Here is a 20,995-nt window from a genome sequence, read left to right on the forward strand (position 1 = left end):
AAACTTAGGGCTCCCCTACTCCTCTGCCATCCTAACTCCTCCCGGACAAACTAGATTTTAAAACAAAGACTGGAACAAGAGATGAAGAAGGCGGCAATTATATGATAATTAAGGACTCTATCCATCAAAAAGATCTAACAATTGTAAACATGTATGCCCTTAAATTGGGAGCACACAAACATATAAATCAATTAATAGGAAACATGAAGAAACCCATTGATGATAATACAATAATAGTAGGGACCCATAACAGCCCACTTACAGCAAGGAACAGATCAAATAAGTAGAAGATCAACAAAGAAACAATGGCTGGACCAGATAACAGATATATTCAGAGCATTTCATCCTAAAACAGCAAAGTATACATTCTTCTAGAATGCACATAGAACATTCTCCAGAATAGATCACATACAAATCAGCCCTCAGCAAATACAAAAAGATCAAGATCATACCATGCTTATTTTCAGGCCATAACACTATTAAACTTGACATCAATCACAAGAAGAAATTTGAAAGAACTGCAAATATGTAGAACTTAAGGGGGAAAAAAAAAAGATGAAAATATGGAAAAGGAGAAAAAAGGAGAGAGGGAAACAAGCCATAAGAGACTCCTAAGGATAGGGAACAAACTGAGGGTTGATGGAAGGAGGTGGTTGAGGGATGGGCTAAATGGCTGATGGGTATTAAAGATGGGTATTAAAAAGTTATTTCAATGAGCACCAGGTGTTGTATTTAAGTGATGAATTACTGAATTCTACTCCTGAAGCCAATATTACACTATATGTTAATTAACTGAAATTTAAATAAAATTAAAATTAAAATTTAAAAAATCCAAAGAAAACAAAATGAAACAAAGTACAATCTGAAGGAATTTTTAAAATGGACATAAATAGTTCCAAAAAAAGGACAGGAAAAGATAAATCAAGCAAGCCATAAAGAAGAGAGATGAAGGGGCTATCTAATACCAGACAAAATAGACATTAAGACAAGAATTATTATTGGACATAAAGAATATTTTATTTGGGGGCACCTGCATGGCTGTCTGTTAAGTGTCTGACTCTTGATTTTGGCTCAGGTCATGATTTCAGGGTTGTGAGATGAAGCCCTGTATTAGGCTCCTCTCTCAGCAAGGATTCTGCTTGAGAGTCTCTCTTCTCCCTCTCCCTCTTATTCTCCCACTTGCCTCTCTCTCTCTCTCTTTTAAATAAATAAATAAATAAATATTTTTTATAAAAGAACATTTTATTTTAATAAATGGATAAATAATATCAAGAAGATGTAATAATTATACTCATATATGCACTTAACAACAGAAACCAAAATACACAAAGGAAAAACTGATAGAACTATGGGAAATTCACAGCTCAACAATATCTCACTTTCAATAATGGATAGAACATCCAAATAAAACATCGATAAAGAAATAGAATGCTTGACAACCATGAATATTAGACATCTATACAACACTTCATCCAACTATAGAAGAATATGCATTCTTCTCAAGTGTACAAGGAATATTCTCCAGGATACACTGCATTAGGCAATAAAACAGTTTAAAATTAATTTAAAGAAATTGAAATAATTCAAATTTTTTCTCCAATCATAATGGAATGAAATTACAAATCAAGAATAAAAGGAGATTTGGAAAATTTTCTGAATATATGGAAATTAAATATCACACTCCTAAAATTCCAGTGCATCAAAGAAGAAATCACAAAGGAAATTGTTACTGTCTGAATGTTTGTATCCTCTGAAAATTTATATGTTGAACTCTTAATTCCCAAGGCAAATTAGAAAGGGCCCTCACAAATGAGATTAGTACCTTTATCTTCAGAGAGATCCGTCATTGCCTTCCACCATGGGAGAGTGAAAAGACAGTCTTCTAGGAACCAAGAAGCCCTCACTTAATGTGTCTTCACTATGATCTTGGACTGCCCAGCCTCCAGTTCTTTTAGAAATAAATGTTTGTTGTTTATATACCACCCCATTGTGTGTATATACCACCCCTTGGAGTGGCTTATATACCAACCCATGGTATTTTTGTTACAGCAGCCTAAAAGGACTAATACAGAAGCTGCAAAATATTTAGAGATTAATGAAAACAAACACAATGTACCAAACTGCAATGCAGGTAAAACAGTATCTAGAGGAAAATTTATAATTGTAAATACCTATATTAAAAAATGAAAAAGAACCTCAAATCAATAACTAAATTTCTACCTTCATAAGCCAGGAAGATAAGAGCAAACTAAATTCAAAGTAAATATTAATTTAAATAATAAAGATTATATCAGAAATTAATAAAATAGAGAATAGAAAAACAAGAAAAAAAGTTGACTCTGAAAAAATAAACAAAATTGACAAACCATTAATTAGATTGATCAAGAGAAAAAGAGGGAAGGATTCAAATGACTAAAATTAGAAATGGAAAAGGAGACATTACTACCAATCTCATAGATTTAAAAAGGATTATAAGAGAATATTTTTAATAATTGCATGACAAAAATTAATAACCCATGGATATCCAATTGTTTTAGTAATATTTATTGAAGGGGTTATTCTTTCTTCATTGAGAAGTTTTATATTCTCATCTAAAAACAATTGACTATAGATATGTGAATTTATTCTCAATTATATTTCATTGATCTATATTTACCTTTATGGAAATAGCACAATCATTTTTTTTTTAATGGGCTTTATGTTTTTGTAAGAACTGAATTCACTAAAATGGTATCAGAAAAATCTCAGAACTGTATCAAATCAACACAAAGAGATCAAAGATTGTGCATTCCAAAGAGTGGAGGTTTTGTCTCCTAGATAGGAGATACTAAACAACTGTAAACTAGGCAGAGATGTTTATTTTAGAGTTACTGTCCTTGCAGTCCTTTTGAGGTAGATCACTGAGGAGCATGAGACAGATGCAGGGAGGCTTAAGAGGTTGTTTAAAAAATCCACATGGGAAATCTCCACACTGTTCTCCAAAGAGGCTGCACCAACTTGCATTCCCACCAACAGTGTAAGAGGGTTCCCCTTTCTCTACATCCCCTCCAACACATGTTGCTTCCTGTTTTGCTAATTTTGGCCATTCTAACTGGTGTAAGGTGATATCTCAATGTGGTTTTAATTGGAATCTCCCTGATGGCTAGTGATGATGAACATTGTTTCATGTGTCTGATAGCCATTTGTATGTCTTCATTGGAGAAGTGTCTATTCATATCGTCTGCCCATTTTTTGGTATGATTGTCTGTTTTGTGTGTGCTGAGTTTGAGGAGTTCTTTATAATTCCTGGATATTGACCTTTTGTACTACTGGGTATTTACCCCAAAGATACAGATGTCGTGAAAAGAAGGGCCTTCTGTACCCCAATGTTTATAGCAGCAATGGCCATGGTGACCAAACTGTGGAAAGAACCAAGATGCCCTTCAGCAGAGGAATGGATTAGGAAGATGTGGTCCATATACACTATGGAGTAGTATGCTTCCATCAGAAAGGATGAATACTCAACTTTTGTAGCAACATGGATGAAACTGGAAGAGATTATGCTGAGTGAAATAAGTCAAGCAGAGAGAGCCAATTATCATATGGTTTCACTTATTTGTGGAGCATAACAAATATCAAGGGGAGTTAGAGAGGAGAAGGGAGTTGGAGGAAATTGGAAGGGGAGGTGAACCATGAGAGACTATGGACTCTGAAAAACAATCTGAGGGTTTTAAAGGGGAGGTGGGTGGGAGGTTGGGGGAACCAGGTGGTGGGTACTAGAGAGGGCACGGATTGCATGGAGCACTGGGTGTGGTACAAAAATAATAAAACTGTTATGCTGAAAATAAATAAAAAATAAATTTAAAAAAATCCATATGAGAATAGTTGCCATTGTGCAGAAGAACCAGGTTCCTGTCTGTGAGCAAATGACATAGGGATCACTCACAGGGATCCTGCTCTCACATAAAGCAGGGATGGGGAGACAAACAATATTCACAGAGAGGAATGACAGTTACCTCTTGCACATGTGGAGTTAGAGGTGTTTGGGAGATTTGAAGTAAGTTTCTGGAGTGAGGATAGGAGTTGGGAGGGTGGCGGTCTTGATTACTGTGGCTTTCAAGTAAGTTTTGAAATTAAGTCCTTCAAACATACAAAAATCAACTCAAAATGGATCAAAGACCTAAATATTATAGTTAAAACTATTAAACTCTTAGAAGAAAAATTAGGGGTAAATCTCCATGACCTTGGATTTGGCAATGGTTTTTAGATATGCCAAAAGCACCAAAAAAAAAAAAAAAGGTAAATTGGAATTTATCAAAATTTAAAACTTTTGTGGGTGCCTGGGTGGCTCAGTCAGCTTAAGCAACCAACTCTTGATTTCAGCTCATGTCATGACCTCCAGATCATGAGATCAAGCTCCACATTGGATTCTGTGCTGGGCATGGAGACTGCTTAAGATTTTCTCTCTCCCTCTCCCTGTGCTCTCCTCCCCTACTCAAGTGCATGCTCACTCTCTCCCAAAAATAAATAAATATAAGAGGGTTCCCTTACTTCACAACCTCTCCAACATTTGTTGTTTCTTGCCTTCTCAATTTTTGGTATTCTAACTGGTGTAAGGTGGTATCTCAATGTGGTTATGATTTGAATTCCCCTGATGGTTAATAATGATGAACATTTGTTCATGTGTCTGTTAGCCATTTGTACGTCTTCTTTGGAGATGTGTCTGTTCATGTCATCTGCCCCAATGTTCATAGATGCCACGTCCACATTAGCCAAACTGTGGAAAGAGCCGAGATGCCCTCAATAGACTAATGGATAAAGAATATGTAGTCTGCATATAAATGGAATATTACTCAGCCATCAAAAAGGATGAATACAGAACTTTTGCATCAACATGGATGGAACAAGAGGAGATCATGCTAAGTGAAATAAGTCAAGCAGAGAAAGTCAATTACATAGGTTTGACTTATTTGTGGAACATAAGGAATAGCATGGAGGACATTAAAGGAATGAAGGGAAAAATGAAGGAGGGGTATTAGAGAGGGAGATGAACCATAAGAAACTATGGATTCTGGGAAAAAAACAGGTTTTTTTTTGGGGGGTATGATTTAGCCCAGTGATGGGTATTAAGGAGGGTACATATTGCATGAAGCACAAGATGTCATACACAAACAATGAGTCAAGGAACACTACATCAAAAACAAATTATATACTATATGGTGACTAACATAATAAAATTAATTAATTAATTAATTAATTAAAAATAAATTTAAAACTTTTGTGCTTCAAAGAACACTATAAAGAAAGTGAAAAGACAATCTACAGAATGGTATAAAATATTTGCCAATCATAGATCTGATATCCAGAATCTATGAGGAACACTTACAACTCAACAATAAAAAGACAGAAAGTCCTGCTTAAAAAAGGACCAAGGGTTCAAATAGGCATTTTTCCAAACAGGGTATACAAATGAGAGATGTTCGCAATCATTACTCACTGAGGAAATACAAATCAAGTCACAGTAGATTCCATACTTCATACCACCAAGAAAGGCTATAATGAAAAATATGGACAGCAAAAATAAAAATGTTGGAAAGGATTGGAGAAATTGGAAGCCTCATCCATTACTAATGTGTAAAGTAAAGATAGCACCGCCATCTTTATAAGTCTACTGCCATCTTTAAAAGTTTACAGTTCTTCAAAAAGTAAAACGTGTTTTTATACAGCCCTTTCACTTCTGAGGACATACTCAAGAGAATCAAAAACATATTTTCATACTCGTAAATGAAGGTTTATACCATTGTTATTTACATCTAAAAAGTGATAATTTATGAGTTAACAAAATGTTACAATGAAATACTTTTTCTATACAATGAAATACTTTTTCAGCCATAAAAAAGAATAAAGTATTGACAAACACTACAATGTGAAAGAACCTTAAAAGCATCATGCTAAGTGAAAGAATCCAGACAGGAAAATCCACAGAATGTATAATTCAATTTATACAAATCTCTTGAATAGGAAAATCCATATAGACAAAAATATATATATTGTGGTTTCCGGGGGACTGGCACAGGGGTGGAGGCAAGGATGAGGATAAAATTAAAAGGTGAGTAATTTGGAGGGGGCAAGATGGCAGAGAAGTAGGAGACACTGTTTCAACTGGTCCCCTAAAGTGAACTGATTATCTACCAGAACATTCTGTACACCCATGCAATAAGGCTGAGATGTAGGATTATACCCTTCTGGATCTTTATGGAGGCAGAAGACACCAGTAGACAGGTAAAGCAGAGTGGAAATATTGAACTGATATCGGAAGATAAACAAAAGGGGAAGGGAGCCACCAGAAGTGACCCATTGGAAAGTAATACCCCAATACAAGAGTGCCCTGTGATTGGGGACTGACATTAACTTGGAGTCTGGTTAAAAGCACTCATAAAGCACAAAATATCTTAAGGGGAAAATGGTGGAATCAGGCGGTTATGGGCAAGGGCTTAAGCCCATGGACCCGGGATGGAAACTTCCAGCTCTATGCCAGAGAGAGTGTGGGGAAGCATCCAGGCCATGGTCCCTGATCTGCCACTGCAGGTAAGAACATCTGGATGGCAGCGCTCTTGAAAGAGTATGGTGTGGATGCCAGCCAGTGCTCTCTAGAACCACAGCCTTTTGCACTCTGCACGTGCACTGAGCCACCTGGGTCTGACTTGCACTCCACACCCTCCTCTGAGAGAGGTCCCCATGGGCGCTAGCCAATGCTCTCTAGGACTGGCAAGAGTCTGAACACTCCTAGTCACAGCCTACAGGAAAATATGTGTGCTATCTCTGGTTGGGATCTCTCCAGCGGTCTGGACAGGCCCAGGCAGCTGCAGAAAAAGCAGCCACTGGAAGCCAGCTCTGGACTAATACTCCTCATGGTTTTTGTAGCACCGGTATACAAGTAGGAGCTCCTATGACCCCTGAGACTGTGACTGGGGATTGCTCTGCTGGTTGGAAGTGACAGAGGAGAGTCTCTGTGCTCTGGACCACCCAGAGGGGAATAGACTGAGGCTTCTCTCTGAGCTGGAGGTCTGGGTGCAGTTTGCTTTCCTATAAACTTCTGAAGAACAGCCAAAAGCTGCCAAGGGGAGAAAGAAAAAACAAACAAAAAACCTTCAAGAGAACAAAAGTCTGAAAAACCGGTTTCCTCAGAGCCCTGCCCCTTGATAGGGGGCAGGAGGACTCAACTCTAGCAAGACTGCCTGAAAAACCATGAAGTAGGCCCCTCCCCCAGAAAGCCAGCCCCAAAACCACACACTCACACACACACACACACACACACACACACACAATACACACAAAAAACCAATAGGACAGCCATCACAAGATCCCCATAAAACTGTAAAACCCCAATATCAGGGGAAAAGAAGATATTAAGCTCTCAGTATTGCCCTAAAACCTGTATACTTCATAGATACAACTTTTATTTTTAATTCATTCCCACTATTCTTGTTCTTTTAAAGTTTTTTATAACTTTTTAACCTATTTACCATCATAATGAGAAGTTCAGTACAACAAATTCCATATTAACCTTTTAACTTGAACTTTTTTGATACATACAACTGTGTTTTTTTTTAAAGATTTTATTTGACAGACAGAGATCACAAGTAGGCAGAGAGGCAAACAGAGAGAGAGAAGAGGAAGCAGGCTCCCCGCTGAGCAGAGAGTCCGATGCGGGGCTTGATCCCAGGACCCTGGGATCATGACCTGAGTTGAAGACAGAGGCTCTAACCCACTGAGCCACCCAGGCACCCTGTTTTTTTTTTTTATTTTTTAAATATTCATATAGAGATAAGCTTCAAGGCAGTCCTCTTTCCCCAATCAATACTACCCCTATATGTAAACCAGTTTTAGTGCCCCTTTATCTCGGGAAAGTTGAGTCTTTTAAAAAAGATATCAAGATACACGCAGGAAGAATGAAAATAACCTTCCTTGCCCACACTGAGAATTTTTATCCACCCTCCCATCTTCTTCTTCTGTCAGTGCTTCTGTGTATTTGTTTTTGTTCTGGTAGTATATAAATCTTATACTTAGGTTTATTTTGGCTGGGTTCTTTTTTTTTTTCTTGTCATTTACTTTTGTTGGTCTTTTTGTTTGTTTTTGTTTGTATACTTTATAAATCTTACCTTTTGGGCCCATTTGGACTGGGTCTTCTCTCTCTCTCTCTTTTTTTCTTTTTTCTCTCCTTTTGGTGGGATTCCTGATTGCTCAGAAGCATTCCAGGGTGCACCTTGCCTGGATCACGGCTGATACATTCAGCTGCACATCCCCTCACCCATCTTTCACCAAAATATCTAGAAGGATTTATGCCCAACAGAGGAAAAATTCAGAGACTGAGCCCTTCCTCTCCATTACACCTTTTGAATATGGACATAAACAGTATGTAGGAAAGGGAATTCAGGCTAACAAGTATCCAGGTAATGGCTAAACTGGAGAAAACCATTAATGACAACATGGAATCGATTGGGACAGAAGTGAAAGCCACCAGGAAAGAAGTTAAAAATGTTATCAATGAGTTCCAATCTAATCTAAGTTCTCTAACAGCCAGGGTAACTATGGCAGAAGACAGCATTAGTGATCTAGAGGACAAGCTGGAACAAACAGCTTAGAACCCATGAGAACAGAATTAGGGAAATAAATGATGCCATGAAACATTCCAATGTCAGAATTATTGGAATCCTTGAACGGGAGGAGAAAGAAAGACGACTGGAGGATATAGCTGAACAAATTCTCCATGAAAATTTTCCCAATCTGGGGAATGAAACCCGCATTCGTGTTCTCGTGGCAGAAAGGTCTACCCCCAAGATCACAGAATCTAGAAAGACCTTGGGACACCAAATGATGAATCATAATTTTAGACAGGAGCTCTTGAAAGCAGCTGGGGGAAGAGATTCCTTATGTACAGAGGATGACCCATCATAATAATGTCAGACATGTCCACAGACCTGGAAAGCAAGAAATGTCTGGCAAGATGTATTCAGGGCACTAAATTAAAAGTACATGTACCAACAATACTTTATGCAACAGGCCTGATATCCAAAATGGATGAAGAGATAAAAAGCTTCCAATACCAGCAAGGTTTAAGAGAGCATGTGACCACCAAGCCAGCACTACAGGAAATATTAAGGAGGGTTCTATAAAAAGAAAGAACTCAATAGTGTCATAGAATAGAAATTTAAGAAAGCAATATATAGAAACAAGGACTTCACAGGCAACACACTGTCAATAAAAATATTTCTCTCAATATGAATGGTCTAAATGCTCACATAAAAAGTTACAGATTGGATAAAATGACAGGACTGGTCCATATGTTGTCTACTAGAGACTCATTTTGAACCTAAGGTTAGATCCAGACTGAAAGTGAAGGGATGGAGAACCATTTTTCATGTCAATGGACCTCAAAAGAAGGCTGGTGATTCTCAAATCAGATAAATTAGATTTCAAATTAAAGACTGAGTCAGAGATACAGAAGGACACTACATCATTCTTAAAGGGTCTATCCACCAAGAAGATCTAACAATTGTAAATATTTATGCCCCCAATATGGGAGCAGCCAAAAACACAAGACAACTGTTACTCAAGATAAAGAGTCTTATTGATATGAATACATTAATAATAGGAGATATTAACATGCCACTCTCAGTAATAGATCATCCAAGCAGAAAATCAATAAAGAAACAAGAGTATTAGAAGGAGTCAAGATGGCAGAGGAGTAGCATGCTGAGATGACATCAGGTAGCAGAAGATCAGCTAGATAGTTTGTCAAACCATTCCAAACACTTACAAATCCAACAGGAGATCAAAGAGAAGAGCAGCAATTCTAGAAACAAAAAATTGAACACTTTCTGAAAGGTAGGACCTGCGGAGAATTGAATCCAAAGCGACAGGAAGATGGACTACAGGGGTGAGGTGTCAGCTCCCAGCAAGCAGAAGAGCAATAGAGCACAAAATCTGAACTTTTACAAGTCTGCTCCACTGAGGGATATTGCTCCAGAGGCTAAGCAGGGCTAGACCCCTCACGGGAACAGTGTGGTCTCAGGTCCTGTAGAGTCACTGAAGGATCGGGAGTGTCTGAGTATCTCAGAGCTCACAGGTATTAAAGCAGAGAAGCCAGATACAGAGACAGAGCTAAGGAGTGAGCTCTTAGCTTGAGGATACCTTAAACTGTGATCTGTGGCACAGTTCAGCCACTGCTCTTTGAGCAGGGACCCCACAAGTGGCAGATACAGAGAGACTTCCCTGGAAGAGCAGCAGAGATCTGCTGGGTTTGGAGACTCCAGGCGGGGCTGTGTGCCAGAGACAGAGATGCTTGGTCACAGGATGGGTGAGCTTGGCACACAGCTGGAGGCCAGGGAGACGAGAGTGACTGAATGCTTTTCTCTGAGGGAGCACTGAGGAGAGGGGCCCAGAGCTCTCCATTCCTACAGGCCAGAGATTGGGAGGCCACAATTTTCATTCCTGTCCTCCAGAATTCTACGGGAAGTTTTCAGGGAACAAAAGCTCCCGAGAGAGAACCAGAGCAGATTACTTAGCCCAGCCCCTGGCAAGGGCAGTGCTATTCTGCCTCAGGCAAAGACACTTCAGAATCAGTACAACAGCCCCTCCCCCAGAAGATCAGCAAGAAATCCCACCAAGACCAAGCTCACTTATCAAGGAAAAGAGAATTCCAGAGGAGGACAAAGCAAAGCATGGAATTCGTGGCTTTCTCCCCATGATTTTTTAGTCTTGCAAAGTTAATTTTTTTATTTTATTTTTTTTCTTATTCTAATTTTTTAAATTTTACTCTTTCCTCTTTTAAATTTTTTAACTAGTTTATCTTAACAATACCTTTCATTTAAAAAAAATCTTTTTGAACTGTCATTATTATAGTCATATTTTATCCTTAATTGTATTTTTTTTTAATTTTTTTATTTTTTATAAACATATATTTTTATCCCCAGGGGTACAGGTCTGTGAATCACCAATATCCTTAATTGTATTTAACTTGACTTTTTGTATACACATAGGGTTTTTTATTCTAAAACATTTTGGGATAAAACTTCTTTTAAAAGATCAAAATATACCCTAAATCTAGCACAGGGCTTTGTTCTAGTCTCCAGCCTGAACAAATTCTCTCCATTTTTTTCTTTCTTTTCCCAACCAACTTATCTTATCAACTTCTTTTTTAGAATTTTTTTTAAAATTTTCATCTTTACAGTCATATTCCATCTCTTCCATCATGTTTACACTTATTTTTGTATGTGGATGTATATATTTTCCTTTCTTTAAAATGTTGGGAACTAGTTTCTAAGAGACCAAAGTTCTCCCAAAATTAAGTGGGTGTCTCTGTTCTATTCACCAGTCTAATATCTATATTTTCTTTTTTCTTTCCTGTTTCTTAAAATTTTTTGAACTTCTTTTGACCCCTTTCCTCCCCCCACCACGATTTTGGGTCTCTTCTGATTTGGTTAAAGCACAGATTTCTGGGGTCTTTGCGAACCTTTTACTATTTTATTCTCCCCTTCATATATTCTTATCTTGATAAAATAACAAGGCAGAAAAACTCACCACAAAAGAAAAAAAAAAAAAAAAGAGCAAGAGGCAGTACCAAAGGCTAGGGACCTAATCAATATGGACATTGTTAATATGTCAGATCAAGAGTTCAGAATGATGATTCTCAAGGTGCTAGCTGGTCTCAAAAAAGGCATGGAAAATATTAGAGAAACCCTGTCTGGAGAAATAAAAACTCTCTCTGGAGAAATAAAAGAACTAAAATCTAACCAAACTAAAATCTAAAAAGCTATTAATGAGGTGCAATAAAAAATGAAGCCTCTTACTGCTAGGATAAATGAGGCAGAAGAGAGAATTAGTAATATAGAAGACCAAATGACAGAGAATAAAGAAGCTGAGCAAAAGAGAGACAAACAACTGCTGGGCCACGAGGGGAGAATTTGAGAGATAAGTGATACTGTAAGATGAAACAACATTAGAATAATTGGGATTCTAGAAGAAGAAGAAAGAGAGAGGGGGGAAAAGATATATTGGAGTGAATTATTGTAGAGAATTTCCCTAATATGGCAAATGTAACAAGCATAAAAATCCAGGAGGCACAGAGAATCCCCCTCAATTAAAAAAAAAAAGTCCATACCTTGCCATCTAATAGTAAAACTTACAAGTCTCAGTGACAAAGAGAAGATCGTGAAAGCAGCCAGAGACTAGTCTGTAACATATAATGGTAGAACTCTTACATTGGCAGCAGACTTGTCCACAGAGACCTGGCAGACCAGAAAGAACTGGCACAATATATTCATAGAACTAAATGAGAAAAACATGCAGCCAAGAATACTATATCCAGCTAGGCTATCATTGAAAATAGCGAGAGATTAAAAAAACTTCCAGGAAAAACAAAAACTAAAAGAATTTATTAACACCAAAACAGGTCTATAGGAGATATTGAAAGGGGTCCTCTATGTAAAGAGAGAGCCTAGAAATAGTAGACCAGAAATGAACAGAGACAATATACAGTAACAGTCACCTTACAGGCAAGACAATGGCACTAAATTCATATCTCTAATAGTTACCCTGAATGCAAATGAGCTAAATGCCCCAAACAAAGACATAGGGTATCAGAATGGGGGGAGGGTAATCAATATGCTGTATGCAAGAAACTTATTTTAGACCCAAAGACACCTCCAGATTTAAAGTGAAGGGGTGGAAAACAATTTACCATGCTAAAGGACATCAAAAGAAAGCTGGGGGGCAATCCTTATATCAGATAAATTAGGTTTTAAGCCAAAGACTATAAGAGATGAGGAAGGACACTATATCATACTCAAAGGGTCTTTCCAACAAGAAGACCTAACAATTTTAAATATCTATGAGAGCACCCAAATACAGAAACCAATTAATAACAAAACCAAGGAACCACATCAACAATAATACAATAGTACTAGGGGACTTTAACAGCCCCCACACTGTATTGGACAGATCATCCAAAAAAAAGATCAACAAGGAAATAAAGTCCTGAAATGACATATGGACCGAATGGACTTCACAGATATATTCATAATATATATTCCATCCCAAAGCAACAGAATACACATTCTTCTCTAGTGCACATGGAACATTCTCCAGAATAGATCATATCTTAGGTGACAAATCAGGGCTCAACCAGTACCAAAAGATTGGAATCATTCCCTGCATATTTTCAGACCACAGTGCTCTGAAGCAGAACTCAATCACAAGAGAAAATTTGGAAAGAACCAAAATACATGGAGACTAAACAGCATCCTTCTAAAGAATGAATAGGTCACCCAAGAAATTAAAGAAGAATTGAAAATATTCATGGAAACATATAATAATGAAAATACAATGCCTCAAAGTCTGTGGAACACAGCAAAGGCAGTCCTGAGAGGAAAATATATAGCAATACAAGCCTTTCTCAAGAAACAAGAAAGGTCTCAAATACACAACCTGACCCTACACCTAAAGGAGCTGGAGAAAGGACAACGAAAAAAGACTAGACCCAACAGGAGAAGAGAAATCATAAAGATCAGAGCAGAAATCAATGAAATAGAAACAAAAAAAAAAAATCCAGTAGAACAAATTAACAAAACTAGGACCTGATTGTGTGAAAGAATTAATAAGATTGATCAACCCTGGCCAGACTTATCAAAAAGAAAAGTGAAAGGACCCAAATAAATAAAATCATGAATGAAAGAGGAGAGATCATAGCTAACACCAAAGAAATGCAAGCAATTATAAGAACAAATTATGAGCAACTATTCACCAGCAAATTTGACAATCTGGAAGACATGGATGCATTCCTAAAGACATATAGACTACCACAACTGAACCAGGAAGAAATAGAAAACCTGAACAGACCCATTACCAGTAAGGAGACTGAAGCAGTAATCAAAAATCTCCCAAGAAACAAGAGCCCAGGGGCAGATGGCTTCCCAGGGGAATTCTACAAAATATTAAGAGAAGAATTAATTCCTATTCTCCTGAAACTGTTTCAAAAAATAGAAACAGAAGGAAAACTTCCAATCTCACTTTATGAGGCCAGCATCACCTTGATCCCAAAGTCAGACAAAGATCCCATCAAAAAAGAGAATTTCAGACCAATACATTGATGAACACAGATGCAAAAATTCTCACCAAAATACTAGTCAATAGGATCCAACAGTACATTAAAAGGATTATTCACCACAACCAAGCTAGATTTATTCCAGGACTACAAGGTTGTTTCAACATCCGAAAATCAATCAGTGTGATACAATACATTAAAATAAAGGGGGGGGGGAGATGGTGGGGAAGTAGGAGGAGGCGCCCTTTCAACCTGTACCCTAAAGTGAGCTGATTACCTTCCAAAGAACTCCGATCACCCACGAAACCAGCCTGAGATCAAAATTATACACAACTGGATCTCTACAGGAGCAGAAGACGCCAGTGGGCAGGTAAAGTGGAGTGGGAAAGTCAGATGATATCGGAAGATAAACAAAAGGGGGAGGGAGCCACCAGAGACGACCCATTGGAAAGTAATATCCCAATACGAGAGTGCCCTGCATCTGGGGACCAGCATTAACTCGGGAGTCTGGTAGAAAGCACTCAAAAAGAGCAAAGGATCACCGGGGGGAAATTGCAGGAAATCGGGGTGTTAGGGTCAGGGGCTTAGGTCCCCAGACCCAGGACAGCCACCCCTGGTGCAGAGCCAGAGAGAGTGTGTCAAAGAAACCAGGTCTTGATCCCTGAACCACCAGCACCCCCGAGAGTGCATGGCGCCTGGCTCCTGTGAGGGACTGGGAGCCTGGCCAGCCAACAGAAGCACAGACTTTTTGCAGTCCCCACGAGAGTGCCCTGAAGTGCCATCAGAGTCCGAGTAATGCCCCACGCCCTCCCCTGAGAGAGGTGTGCACAGGCACCAGCCCAGTGCTCTCAGACCCAAAAAGACCAGACACTCCCAGTCTGGGCCAGTGGGAAAATCTCAGTGTGCAATCGCTGCTTGGAAGTTCTCTGGCAGTCTGGAGCTGCCCAGACAGCCGCCGCTGCTGTGGTTTTGGGTACAAGCAAAAAATCCTGAGTCCCCAGGGACCAGGACTGGGAAACTGCTCTGCCAGCAGCCAGACTGAAGCTTATCTCTGAAAGGGAGGTCAGGGTGCAGTTTGCTTTCCTCTAAACCTACAAAAACCATCAAAAGTGGTCAAGGCGAGAGAGAAAAACAAAAGTGAACAAATAAAAAAACCTCCAGAAAACAAAAGCTTGAAAAAACCAGTTTCCTCAGAGCCTTGAGGGGGACGGGAGGACTTAACTCAGAGAACATCATTGGCTGAAAACCCACGTGGCAGGCCCCTCCCCCAGAAAACCAACCAGGAAAAAAAAAAAAAAAAGAGAGAGAGAGAGACTACAAGGGAACAACCACCACTACTTCATAGAACAATTTTTATTATTAATTCATTCCCATGATTCTGGCTCATTTTTTATATAGATAATTTTTTATTATTATATAGATAATTTTTAACCTATTTACTGTCACAGTGAGATGTCCAGTACATCATATTCCATAATAACCTTCTAACCTGAACTTTTTGATACATACACCTGTGTTTTCCTTTTGCATTTCTATTTTGTAAATTTCATTTTTTTTAACTTTTAGTTTAGTCTAGTTTAGTCCTTTTTTAAATTTTATTTTCTAATATTCGTATACAGTTAAACTTCAAGGTAATCCCTTTTCCCCAGTCAATGCCACGCCTATAGGTAAAACAATTCCTAATCCCCCTTTATCTTAGGAAAGTTGAGTCCTTTAACAAAGATATCAAGATACATCTAAGAAGAATCAAAACAACCTTCCCCACCCACACTGATAATTTACAACCACTCTCCCATCTTTTTCTTCCACCAGTGTTTATGTGTTCCTTGTGTTTGTCCTGATAGTATATAAATCTTACACTCGGGGTTCTTTTTGACAAGGTTCTTCCTTTATTTGCATATATAATTTTTTTTTCTCTTGTCATATACTTTAATCAGTCTGTTTGTTTGTCTGTTTTTGTTTGTATACTTCATAAATCTTACCTTGGGGCCCATTTGGGCTGAACATTCTCATTTATCCCACCTTTCATTCCTGTATTTCTCTCTATATCAATTTTTTTCTTTTCCTTTTCTCTTTCCTCTCATTTGGGTGGGGAACCCTGATTGTTCAGAGCATTCCAGGGTGCACCTTGACTGCACCATGGTCGATACACCCAGCTACACATGTTCAGCCATTTCTCACCAAAATGGCTAGGAAAAGGACTGCCCAACAGAAAAAAATACAGGGGATGGGCCTTCTGCAACAGAGCTATCAACATGGACAATATGTCGGAAAGAGAATACAGATTAACAATTATCCAGGCAATAGCTAGGTTGGAGAAAGCCATGGGTGACCAAACGGAATTGATTAGGGCCGAACTGAAAACGACCAGATGTTTTCAATGTTAGGGAAGAGCTGAAAGCTACCAAGGATGAGCTTCACAATGCTCTCAATGAGTTCCAATCTAATCTAAATTCTCTCAAAGCTAATGTAATTGAGACAGAAGATAGAATTAGTGATCTGGAGGACAAACAGATAGAGAGAAAGGATCAGGAGGAAGCCTGGAACAAACAGCTCAGAAGCCACAAAAACAGAATCAGGGAAATAAATGATGCCATGAAACGTTCCAACATCAGAATTTTTGGAATCCCTGAAGGGGAGGAGAAAAAAAGAAGTCAAGAAGATATAGTGGAACAAGTTGTTCATGAAAATTTTCTGAATCTCGTGAATGGAACCAGTGTTCATTTACTAGAGGCTGAATGGTTCCCCCAAAGATTACAAATTCTTGAAAGTCCTCGAGAAGGAAGAGAATGAAAGCAGCTAGGACAAAGAGGCTCCTTACTTACAGAGGAAAGCCCATCAGAATAACATCAGACCTGTCCACAGAGTCCTGGCAAGCCATAAAGGGCTGGCAAGATATATTCAGGGAACTGAATGAGAAGAACATGCAGCCAAGAATACTTTATCCAGCAAGACTGACATTCAAAATGGATGGAGAGATAAAGAGTATCTAGGACGGGCAAGGCTTAAAAGACTATGCAACCACCAAGCTGATACTACAGAAAATATTAAGGGGGCTTCTTTAAAGGAGGAAAAAGCCCAAGAATAGCATTGAACAGAAATATAGAGACAATCTACATAAAGAAAGACTTCAAAGGTAACATGATGTCAATAAAAACATATCTATCAATAATCACCCTCAATGTGAATGGCCTAAATGTGCCCATAAAATGGCACAGGGTTGCAGACTGGATAAAACGACAGGACCCATCCATATGTTGTCTACAAGAGACCCATTTTGAACCTAAAGATACACCCAGACTGAAAGTGAAGGGATGGAGAAGCATTTTTCATGCCAATGGGCCTCAAAAGAAGGCTGGGGTGGTGATTCTCATATCATATAAATTAGATTTTAAACTAAAGACTGTAGTCAGAGTTCCAGAAGGACACTACATCATTCTTAAAGGGACTATCCACCAAGATGATCTAACAATTGTAAATATCTATGCCCCCAATATGGGAGCAGCCAATTACATATGAAAACTGTTAATCAAGATAAAGATTCACAGACCTGTACCCCTGGGGATAAAAATATATGTTTATAAAAAATAAAAAATTATATATAAAAAAAGATAAAGAGTAATATTGATAAAAATACACAAATCGTTGGAGATCTTAACACGCCTCTCTCAGAAATAGATCATTAAAGCAGAAAATCAATAAATAAACAAGAGCATTGAATGACACATTGGAACAAATGAAACTCATAGATATATAAAGAACATTCCACCAAAAAACAACAGAATACTCATTCTTCTCAAGTGCACATGAAACCTTCTCCAAAATAGACCACATACTGGGTCACAAATCAGGACTGAACCCATACCAAAAGACTGAGATTGATTATCCCCTGCACATTCTCAGATCACAATGCTTTGAAACTGGGGCTCAATCACAAGGAAAATTTCTGAAGGAACTCAAACACCTGGAAGCTAAAGACCACCTTGCTTAAGAATGCTTGGATAATCAGGTGATCAAATAAGAACTGAAAAAATTCATGGAAACCAATGAGAATGAAGACACTTCGATCCAAAACCTAAAGCATACAGCAAAGGCGGTCCTAAGAGGGAAATACATAGCCATCCAAGCATCCCTAAAAAAAATTGAAAATCCAGAACATAGCAGCTTTCTCTACACCTTAAGGAACTGGAGAACCAACAACAAATTAAACCAACTCCACACATAAGAAGAGAAATAATCAAGATTAGAGCTGAGATCGATGAGGTAGAAACCAGAGATACAGTAGAAGGCATCAAGTAGAAGGTGGTTTTTTGAAAGAATCAATAGATTGATAAACCATTGGCCACATTAATCCAAAATAAAGAAAGCTCAAATTCATAAATTATGCATGAAAAGGGAGAGATCACAACTAACACCAAGGAAGTAGAAACAATCATCAGAAGTTATTATCAACAGTTAGATGCCAATAAGCTAAGCAATATAGATGAAATTGATGCATTCCTGGAAAACTATAAACTCACAAAATTGAACCAGGAAGAAATTGACAACCTAAATAGACCAATATCTAGTAACGAGATTGTAGTGATCAAAAAACAAGAGCCCGGGACCTGATGGATTCCCTGGGGAATTCTACCAAACTTTCAAAGAAGAAATAACACTTATTCTCCTGAAGCTGTTTCAAAATATTGAAGCAGAAGGGAAACTTCCAGACTCTTTCAATGAAGCCAGCATTACCTTGATCCCCAAACCAGGCAAAGACCCTACCAAAAAGGAGAATTTCAGACCAATATCACTGATGAATATAGATGCTAAGATTCTCAACAAGATCCTAGCTAGTAGGATCCAATAGCACATTAAAAGATTATCCACCATGACCAGGTGGGATTCATCCCTGGGCTACAAGGATGGTTCAACATTCACAAATCAAACAATGTGACAGAACAAATTAATAAGAGAAGAGAGAAGAAACACATGGTCCTATCAATTGATGCAGAAAAAGCATTTGACAAAATCCAGCATCCGTTCCTGATTAAAACGCTTCAAAGTATAGGGATAGAGGGAACATTCCTGAACCTCATCAAGTCAATCTATGAAAGACCCACAGCAAATATCATCCTCAATGGGAAAAAGATTACAGCCTTCCCGTTGAGATCAGGAACAAGACAAGGATACCCACTTTCACCACTCTTGTTCAACATAGTATTAGAAGTCCTAACAACAGCAATCAGACAACAAAGAGAAATAAAAGGTATCCAAATTGCTAATGAAGAAGTCAAACTCTCTCTCTTTGCAGATGACATGATTCTTTATATGGAAAACCCAAAAGACTCCACCCCCAAACTACTAGAACTCATACAACAATTCAGCAACGTGGCAGGATACAAAGTCAATGTGCAGAAATCAGTGGCTTTCTTATACACTAACAATGAAAATACAGAAAGGGAAATTAGAGAATCGATTCCATTTACTATAGCACCAAGAACCATAAGATACCTGGGAATAAACCTAACAAAAGAGGTTAAGGATTTGTATTCGAGGAACTACAGAACACTCATGAAAGAAATTGAAGAAGACACAAATAAATAGAAGACCATTCCATGCTCTTAGATCGGAAGAATAAACATTGTTAAAATGTCTATACTGGGGCTTCCTCTTCCTCTCAGCGGCCTGGGGTGACCTCTGAAAATGGTTCGCTATTCGCTTGACCCGGAAAACCCTACGAAATCATGCAAGTCAAGAGGTTCAAATCTCCGTGTTCACTTTAAGAACACACGTGAAACTGCCCAGGCCATCAAGGGTATGCATATCCGAAAAGCCACCAAGTATCTGAAAGACGTCACTTTGCAGAAGCAGTGTGTGCCATTCCGTCGCTACAATGGTGGAGTTGGTAGGTGTGCCCAGGCCAAACAGTGGGGCTGGACACAAGGTCGGTGGCCCAAGAAGAGTGCTGAATTTTTACTGCACATGCTTAAAAACGCAGAGAGTAATGCTGAACTTAAGGGTTTAGATGTCGATTCTCTGGTCATTGAGCACATTCAGGTGAACAAAGCCCCCAAGATGCGGCGTAGGACTTACAGGGCTCCTGGTCGCATTAACCCATACATGAGCTCTCCCTGCCACATTGAGATGATCCTTACTGAAAAAGAGCAGATTGTTCCTAAACCAGAAGAGGAGGTTGCACAGAAGAAAAAGATATCCCAGAAGAAACTGAAGAAACAAAAACTTATGGCCCGGGAGTAAATTTGCACAGAATAAATGCAAATAAAAATAAACAAACAAAAAAAAAATGTCTATACTGCCTAGAGCAATATATACTTTTTTTTTTCTTTTTTTATTTTTTTTATTTTTTTTTCTTTTTTTTTTTTTTTAGACTTTAATTTTTTTTATTTTTTATAAACATATATTTTTATCCCCAGGGGTACAGGTCTGTGAATCACCAGGTTTACACACTTCACAGCACTCACCAAATCACATACCCTCCCCAATGTCCATAATCCCATCCCCTTCTCCCAAACCCCCTCCCCCCGGCAACCCTCAGTTTGTTTTGTGAGATTAAGAGTCACTTATGGTTTGTCTCCCTCCCAATCCCATCTTGTTTCATTTATTCTTCTTCTACCAACTTAAGCCTCCATGTTGTATCACCACTTCCTCATATCAGGGAGATCATATGATAGTTGTCTTTCTCTGCTTGACTTATTTCGCTAAGCATGATACGCTCTAGTTCCATCCATGTTGTCGCAAATGGCAAGATTTCATTTCTTTTGATGGCTGCATAGTATTCCATTGTGTATATATACCTAGATGTCCATCAATAGAGCAATATATACTTTTAATGCCATTCCAATCAAAACTCCACCGGTATTCTTCAAAGAGCTGGAGCAAATAATCCAAAAATTTTTATGGAATCAGAAG

At 38.4% G+C, this 20,995-nt stretch overlaps 1 protein-coding gene across 1 annotated transcript; it reads left to right on the forward strand.

The window, feature by feature from the left end:
• Positions 1–19,728: 19,728 nt before the first annotated feature.
• Positions 19,729–20,370, forward strand: LOC131810062 (large ribosomal subunit protein uL22-like). The gene has a single exon (XM_059137667.1). The coding sequence runs from the start codon at positions 19,769–19,771 to the stop codon at positions 20,321–20,323; it is 555 nt and encodes a 184-aa protein (XP_058993650.1). The 5' UTR covers positions 19,729–19,768; the 3' UTR covers positions 20,324–20,370.
• The last annotated feature ends 625 nt before the right edge of the window (positions 20,371–20,995 follow it).

This window comes from Mustela lutreola, chromosome 10 (assembly GCF_030435805.1).
Source record: "Mustela lutreola isolate mMusLut2 chromosome 10, mMusLut2.pri, whole genome shotgun sequence".
Lineage (NCBI taxonomy): Eukaryota > Metazoa > Chordata > Mammalia > Carnivora > Mustelidae > Mustela > Mustela lutreola.